The sequence below is a fragment of the Morone saxatilis genome, unplaced genomic scaffold (assembly GCF_004916995.1).
Source record: "Morone saxatilis isolate NCDOM2014 unplaced genomic scaffold, NCSU_SB_2.0 Contig24, whole genome shotgun sequence".
Taxonomy (NCBI): Eukaryota; Metazoa; Chordata; class Actinopteri; family Moronidae; genus Morone; species Morone saxatilis.
Window position 1 is genome coordinate 20,751,987 of NW_023339807.1, and position 8,313 is coordinate 20,760,299.

The 8,313-nt window shown below is 39.4% G+C and overlaps 1 protein-coding gene across 2 annotated transcripts; it reads left to right on the top strand.

Moving 5' to 3' along the window:
• Positions 1–270: 270 nt before the first annotated feature.
• vsig10l (V-set and immunoglobulin domain containing 10 like) lies at positions 271–6,156 on the top strand. 2 transcript variants are annotated; one of them, XM_035672546.1, is made up of 12 exons: positions 271–510; positions 933–1,262; positions 1,705–1,977; positions 2,109–2,375; positions 2,596–2,838; positions 2,933–3,211; positions 3,930–4,022; positions 4,898–5,122; positions 5,232–5,351; positions 5,439–5,479; positions 5,676–5,762; positions 5,848–6,156. In XM_035672546.1, exons 1-12 carry the CDS (start codon positions 438–440, stop codon positions 5,920–5,922), a joined length of 2,106 nt encoding a protein of 701 aa, XP_035528439.1. In that variant the 5' UTR covers positions 271–437; the 3' UTR covers positions 5,923–6,156. The 2 variants fall into 2 exon arrangements, with proteins under 2 accessions (XP_035528439.1, XP_035528440.1); XM_035672547.1 differs by lacking the exon at positions 2,933–3,211.
• Positions 6,157–8,313: the final 2,157 nt, after the last annotated feature.

Consider the following 8,313-nt stretch of genomic DNA (forward strand, 5'->3'; position numbering starts at 1 on the left):
TCAGTCTGTCAAGTTGCCTGCTCTGGTAAGGGCACCAGTAACAGATCCCAGCACAGAGACCCCATTGCGTAAAAATACAATAAAGTCACCTCATCACCATGTTCCCTGTTTACATGAAATACATTGTACGGTGAAATAGTATTGGCTGTTAAACGACACAGAAATAAAGCTCAGGTGCTGTTATGGGAAAATAGACAAGGGGCGTGGCCTCGCGTGCACAATCGGGGCTTTGAGTCAGCACAGGTGAGCTATTCACGCGCACAGGTGACAGCTGAGCTCGAGAGGATACACAGGCAGTTCAGTCTCTGCTGTCTGAGACTCCAAGGACATTTCTTCTTCATTTCCAGTGTCTTTATGTTTGGGAACAGAACTTAGAAAAGATCTGACTTTTCTCGGTTACTCTTGAATTCGTGAGCTACTCGAGCTGTTTAATTAAAATGACGTGGCTGGATGAATTTGGGAGATTATGCGCAGTTTTTCTGGCCATTTTACTTGGCTTTTCTTTTCGAGGTAAGATTAAAACTAGCTATGTTCCAACGATGTTCCAAGATTTGTCTTATTCTATATTTGACGTGTGTGCCTTTTGCTAAACTCGTTTTTATGTTATTTTAAAGGCCCTTTAGCTGGAGCTACAAATGCTTTGATGCATTGCATTGGATTGTAATTGTAATGCAAATTCTATATGCATGCTGTATCTGTCCCTATCAAATAACCATGAAATGAATTAACGTTGAACCATATTAATTCTATTTATGTGCGCTTATTTTATTAGGAACAGACATACACTATAAGCATGGGATATTCACTTGTCACATATCAGCATTTAATACATCAACTGTTTTGCAAATTGTTCCTTTTCCCATCAAGGATTCAGAGAATTGAGAGATGAATATTTCCTCTTTAAACTAATTACTTTGGCTCCACATTGACAGGTGCATACTGTGAGCTGGTGGTTTCTAATGTTGGCCCTTCCCTGGTGAATGCTGTTGCTGGCACCAATGTGACTCTGGCTGTGTCCTTCGGCGGTGCCACTGACCCAGCGGTTACCTGGTCAATGGGAGATTTACCTGTCCTCACATGGACTATTGACTCACCTTTTCCCCCAGACATAGACGACAGCAGAAAGGAAGTGCTGAGGATTGAGCCAACTGGTTCGCTTACTTTGGTAAAAGTACCACTAAATTATTCCAGTGTGTACACCGTTGAAATGACTAAGTCTGGACTGGGAAAAGCCTCGACTACTTTCACTCTAAAAGTATTTGGTGAGTACCTGACTGAGCTCTGACTTTGGAGATGTGCTGCTGTAGTGGGGTTTGGATTTAATGGGTAGATTTTATAATCTATTGGACTGCCATGAAAAAAATATGTCAAGCCACACACATGCTGCAACCTTTTTAGTATCTTGCCTTAATTCTTGACTGTATATACAATCTAATATTTAAAATATACGTGAAATATATATTTTGGGCAGCAGGGTGGGATTATGCTAGACCAGAATTCTGAATCTCTCCCAGCTTTGGGTTGCCCCAGCACTGTGTAATGCGGTCAGGAAAGCTACACGTACTGCTGAAATCTTTAGGGCATCCAGAAAGCTTCACAATTGATGATCTTTCTAATGCCGTCTAGATTGGCCATGCTAATAGGAGATTGCAGCGTCATCCACCTGTTCTACCATCCCTTCACTGTTTTGTTTTTTTTTCACAGAAAAAATCCAAAATGTGATTCTGAGCGCGAAGCCTGATTTGGCCATAGAGGGAACTGATGAGTTCACCCTGCAGTACAGCATGCTCCACGGAGTGGTCGAGCAAGAGAAGTGGTTCTTCAATGACAAAGAAATAAATAATGGCTCGCACTACTCGGTGAGGGAAAAGAGCCTCGTGATCCTCCTGCCAAACCGAAGAGACACAGGAGAGTACACGGTGTCACTGGCGAACCCCTTCAGTAATGTGACAGCTCGCATGCATGTCGCTGTGCTGTGTAAGATTATTAATAACTTTGTCTTACTCCATTCAGAGTGGGGAAATATGTCTTCCTAAAGCCTCTGTCTCTGTTTGTTTCCGCCCCATTTCTTTTAACTCTCCCCTGTATTCTTTATGGTCTGTTTATAGATGGACCAGATGAGCCCATGCTTGAGGTCCAACCAGCACAGCCTTTCTATGTATCAGGAGACTCTCTGAAACTCTCCTGCTCGGCTGAGGGGTCCCCACAGCCGACTGCTGAGTGGATTTTTGACAGTCAGACCCTTAACAGTTCCACGAATGGAGTCCTAAATCTAGCAAATGTACAGCCCAGTCAAGGAGGCGTTTATATATGCAAGCTGCGCAATAACAAGACTAATGAACAGCGCCAAAAGAATATGACGTTAGCAATTTATGGTATGTCAAAACTTTTATCTCTTAGTTTTATGGATGCTAGGATTCAGCATTTGCATTTCTAATTTACAGTAATTTCTCTTAAATTTAATGTCTCAAAGAATGTTATCATAAAGAATATTATTTAGTTACACCACCAAAGATAAAATACAGTTTTTATTTTACATGTATACCTTACCCTGTACTACTACTGAAGAAAAGGTCATATTTTCTCTTTGGACAGAGAGGCCGTCAGGAAACCTGGTGTGCTCTGTGCTGTCTGTAAATAACATCGACCTGCAGTACCTCTGTCAGTGGTTGGGGGGAACCCCACAGGCTCTGCTTTCTATGCCGGTGCTAAACAACTCTGGCAGTGGAGCAGGGAGCTTCAGCCTCACTCTCAATGCCTCGGATAACCTCGACGGGAAAACTGTCACGTGCATGGCATACCACCCAACTGAACAAAATAAGTGCAATATCACTGCAAGTAAGTTTTCGATGCTCAACAATCTGTCATTAAAAAACATAAAACTTGCATAATGTGCAATAGTCAAACAAGACCTTGCCCTGATCTTACCCAGGTAGTCCAAAGGTGTTCCTGCCAGCTGTGAGAACCACAGTTGACTCTGAGGGCAAAATAGTGGTCACCATCAACTGTGTCAGTGAAGCCTCGCCTAAGGCTGTGGTGTCATGGTCCAAAGGCAACGAGACTGTCACCATCGGCACGACGTACCAGATCAGAAATGACACCACACAGCTTGAGATTCGGCATTACAATGTCAGCAACTTTCTCCTTCAAAACTACACTTGCACCTGCCGCAACCCACTAGGCAGCCAGAGAAGGGAAATTCAGTTGATGGGTATGGAATAATTGCTCTTATTGGTTTGTTCACAGGTGGAAAGTAACCAGATATTTAGTACCTATTTAAGTACTGATGAGAAATACAGTTTTGAGGTACTTTACGTGAACATATTTATTTTGTGCAGCTTCTACTACACACAGAGGAATACTGTACTTCTTAATCCACTACATATAGCGGCTGGTTAATAATTACTTGAAGATTTCATATGTATGATTCTGGCGGCCCCTGTGGATACAAGCGGTAGTGTTTCCTCCACCTCTTCGTCTGATTTCAAAGGAAATTCAACCAAATCCGAACCGGTGGCGGGCATTAAGAATAACTATATCAAAATAGCTAGTCTTCTCGCTGATGGTCTTGTTTGTTTATGTAGGTAATAGAGGCATCTGTATTAAATTGAGACTGTTTCATTACCAGTTAAGAACTTCTTGAAGTACATTTAAGTAGAAGATGTGCTTACTACTCGAACAGTGTGGTCATTATTTGTGGCATCTTTAAAAACTGTAAGGATTGTGTTGCCTTCAGCTTCTAATTTTGAGTACTACTAGCATTACCAAAGTAAAAGGAAACAATGAGCCTTCAGACGGGGAGCTAAGTAATACCTGAGGTTGCTCTTTCCCTTTTAAACAAAGCTCTCCAGTCTTGGTATACCCCCACCACCCCCCCTTCTCCTGCCCTCTCTTGATCGTCACCTCATTCACAATCCCTCTCTTTCCAGGACCGTCGATCTCAGATTCCAGTTTGTTCCCTAATCAAGATGGAACCATCATCACTTTGACCTGGGAGGTCCCGCCTACCTCTGTTGTAACAGGTAACGCAGGAATTAACTCTGGAAAACTTCAGGTTGATTTCTTTTTTCACAACAATATCTTTTAAACCTCACACATAAACCCAACTTTCTTGTTTTGGATTTGTACGTCTCAGCAGAACTCTTTGGTAAGAATGCTGATTCACGATCCCTCTCTGTCAATGCTGACAGTGTTGAAAACAGAAACTCTACGTAGAACATAGGGGTATAAATATTGTGTAATGTGTGAAGCCTCTAGCTGAGCACGGCTGTGTTTTGGGAAAACACATTAAGGACAAAAGTACTGCGAAAAGCAAATGTCAGTTTCTGTTACGTCTCACAGTAAGTTTTTCCAAATTAAACAGGACAGTAACATTATTATCATTATTATATTAGTAGTATTGTCTGATAGTACTATTTGGCAAAGGTGGCAAAAGTACACTCATTCTTTACTCAAGTAGAAGTACAGATAGTGTAAAAAAAATTAAAAATAAGACTGCGGTAAAAATACTATACGGTAAAAGTAAAAGATTTTACTCTTTTAGTTTGTGTTACGGGAATTTCTACCGGCTGTTTCTGTGCAAAGCTAACTGAAACTTCAAATGGAGTCGAGTTTTGTGGGATGATGCAAAAAAAAGAAATGATGCTTCCCCTGAAATGCTTTCAAACTGTTGAAACAAGCCTGTAAAATGTTAGTAGAAAGTACAGATATCTGTGTAAAAACGTAGGGAGTAAAAGTAAAAAGTTGTCAGAAAACTCTCCAATAAAGTGCACATACATGAAAAAACCACAGTAAAGAAGTATTTGTACTTCCCACCTCTGCTATTGGGTTTGGTAATTGATCAACCTTGATGTTGGTATCATACAAAACAGAACTGCCTTTCCTTTTTTGTGCGAAGGCTTTGACATCCAGATGAAAGGGCCAGCCCTCCAGAGCAAAAATCGTAATGGCACCCAAACAAGAAGCAGCTCACAAAGCTTTCAGACGATCCAGCAGAAACCTGGATCTGCCAGGAATGCAGACATCTTCCCCCTTGATCCCAACTTGACGTACAGGTTTCGGATAATCCCCAAAGCTCTAATGACTGAAGGAGCGCCAACTAAGGCCCACAGAATTGGTCCAGGTATGTCTATTTGATAGATTGTGTATGTTAAAGCCTCACATTTCTTATAACAGGGTCAATAAGGGTGCTACATAAAAGTATTGTTTACTGTTGGTCCTGGTGATACTAGGTGACGGGCTGAGTGGATCTGCCATTGCTGGCATTGCAGCTGGAATCCCCTGCAGCCTTCTCTTCCTGCTGCTGCTGGGAGGCAGCATCTACCTCTGTGTCAACTGGAACAAGAACAAAAGTAGATGAAGTAGTAGCTCGTTTAGCATGAAATATGAATTTGTTGGTGACACATTTTCTTTATGTTCTGTTTTTCTGTGTTTTGTAGGTCGACAGACAAGATATCCAGTGGCCAGAGCAGTAGAGAAGGTTAGAATCAATTGCAGCTTCAGTGCCAACAGATCAGTTAATAGTTACAGTTGATGGGGACCTTGTGGAGTATAAAATAAATATAGTGGTCTCCATATTATGATCCGATAGTATTCACGTATTAACATGTTTGCCAATGAATTCTACATCTGTTATTTTGGTTGGTTGTTTTTAGCTGCTTTCTTGTCACTCACAGACAATAACAACCCAAACAGACTCAACTCCTCATAACCTGCTGACAGGAGGGCTAAAGTCTCCCCCTGATTACAACCGATTACAGCAGGTAGCCTTTCTAATCAAATATATCTAAGTGGAAGATTACTTCTGTTGTTGATTTTCAGTAAATGAACTGGCTTGTTTTCTTTCAGACTCCCTCTGAGAGATCAGTGGCTCTCCCTAGCTTCGTCCCTCCTCCGCCTGTCAGAGTTGCTACAACTGTCTAAACTCCATAATTAGCTTTTCTATGTTTATTTTGTACAGCATGCTACGTTGTTTGTTTTTTAATTTAATGTATGAGATTTTCTACATTTTTTATCATTATTTTAACAAAAATAAGGTTCAGTTTCACAAATGTATTTTAATTGAGATGGATATTTGTATTACTTTCCTATATAATCTGCAATGTAAAACCCCATGTTGTGGTATTTATTACTAATAAATCAAAGTATAAGGCAGGCTTTTGGCTTCCTCTCTATTTACTATAACTTAACAATTTCAAAATATTTCCTTTAAGACAACTATAAACATACTGTTATTATGTCACTCAGTATAATGTAAACATACACAAAAAATCCTTTTTGTTCTGCTTTATGATTTATAAAATTATTAATATTATGCATTGTGCATATGTCTAGTTTTGTAGTATTTTAGGGTGGCAATTAAACATTTTCCTTTCTTTGAAAATATCAGAATCAATATTTACTCTACAAATTGTAAAAAAGACAAATGAACATACATAGTCTAACATGGTATTTATAATGTGAATAAAAACATGGAATTTGTAAACCCCTGGTATTTGTACTAGTGACTACAGTGACTAAAACAATTATTTAAAATTAGTATCAGTTTACAATAACTTTATCAAGGAAGTGTTCATATTTACTGTGTTTGTTATATTTTGCACTTTTTTAAATTATAGTTTTTCCATCTTTTATTTGTCATAATCTGTGTTTGGTTAAATTCCAACATGTAGTGATGATTTTCTCATACATGCTCTTTTGGAGCATGTTTGCTCTAATGAAGAAGTTCATATTAGGACAGAATTTATACTATATATGATAGACTGCACCTTCTATCTACATACTAAGCAAATGGTTTTAAGACATGGATCGGAGTCATTGTTTTTCTTTCCGTTAACAATGACTTGGCAGAGTTGTTTTGTTTCTATATGCTGAGTACTCAAGTTTCATGTTGTGTTAGACAAAGTGACAGGATTGATGTGACAACATGAAAAAACAGTGACAGTGCAGAAAATAATGGATCAAGTATGGACTCCAAAAAAATTCCTTTGTAATCGGAATGTGAAGAATATGGAAAACATGTTTACACTTGAAATCGTAGACTAGTGTTATTACTGCCATCCATTGTCAAAATATTTTCAGATGTTTTTAATATCAATTTTTTCCCTCATGGAACAGATAATGACCGTGGGCCTTCCCAGAGGACCTAACTTCCTTGTTGCTTGAAGTTTTCTCTCCCAGCAAAATCATTTCTTGAAAATGTTTACTATTTTTAAGCATTGCTGTGTTCAATATACCTTGTGACAGTGATCTGCTGCTGTATGTGGGTTCATTCCTGGCCATGAGTGGGTGGATAACAAGATGAAACATTTGTCAGGATGTCAAATCTGTTTGATTTCCTCCAGGGACATGCAGCATGCTGTTGTGCTCATCCTAATCCTCATACTGTGTGTCTCACCATTATATCCCTTCATTTCCTTTCATTTGCTTGCACTTTGATCAGCTTCTTTTCTGTTTCCAGTGATGTGGTGGAAAGTGACAAGTGGAGAGTTACTCTAAAGAGCCAAGTACCTGACTTGACAGGGTCTCATTGGATCACCCCTTGTTCTACCCACCCAAATACACACAGCGCTCTTAAAAAGCCATCTGCATTACTTACACAATGCCTCTTTATAATACACAGCAGCAAACAAATACAGACATTTCGAGGCAATGTTTCCAGTAACAAGACAGAAAAGCACAATGCAAAGAATTGATAATCACACTTTTAAATGTTCTTTCTGGAGGTGGTGAAGGGTAGGTTCAGGTATCAGCTTGTAATCCAAGAGCATAAAAGGAAATCTTCTCTTTTTGGTGTGCTGCCCAGGGAACAGTGCTCAGTTTGAGCTGTGAGTCGGTGATGCAGATGTCTCTTTTTTTTGGGAGGAAACACACATTCAAATAGTTGTCAGATTTGTAGTTGGTGTTGTGATGTTTATATATATGTATATATATATATATTTGTGCAGCAGATGGTGCTATTGTACAGTGCTGAAAACTTCCCTTCACATTAAGATTTTGAACAGCTGTTGGAAACTGAAAATACTGTAACATTTATGAAATATTTATTGGTATGTTTTCATTAGTGTATAATCACCTGAATATAATAATTATTGTGTTTTTGTTGCCTTAGAATGAGCTGTTTATCTACATTGGCCACAGGTCACCTTTCACAGAAGCCACCATGTTTCTACAGTAGCTCAGAATGGACAAACCAAACTCTGGCACTGGCGTTTGTGTTTTTTGCAGGTTTTGCAGCCACTGTAATTTCTCCTATATGCTTGGAAGGCCGAGCTATATTCAAGTGGTTTAAATCTGCAACTTCAGCACTAGATT

What these genes read in the sequence shown, in the direction of transcription:
- vsig10l (XM_035672546.1), top strand. Translation starts at nt 438, where the DNA reads ATGACGTGGCTGGATGAATTTGGGAGATTATGCGCAGTTTTTCTGGCC. An exon ending in AAGGGAAATTCAGTTGATGG is followed by an intron (nt 3,212 to 3,929) that starts GTATGGAATAAT and finishes CTCTCTTTCCAG; the next exon opens with GACCGTCGATCTCAGATTCC. An exon ending in CAACTGGAACAAGAACAAAA is followed by an intron (nt 5,352 to 5,438) that starts GTAGATGAAGTA and finishes TGTGTTTTGTAG; the next exon opens with GTCGACAGACAAGATATCCA.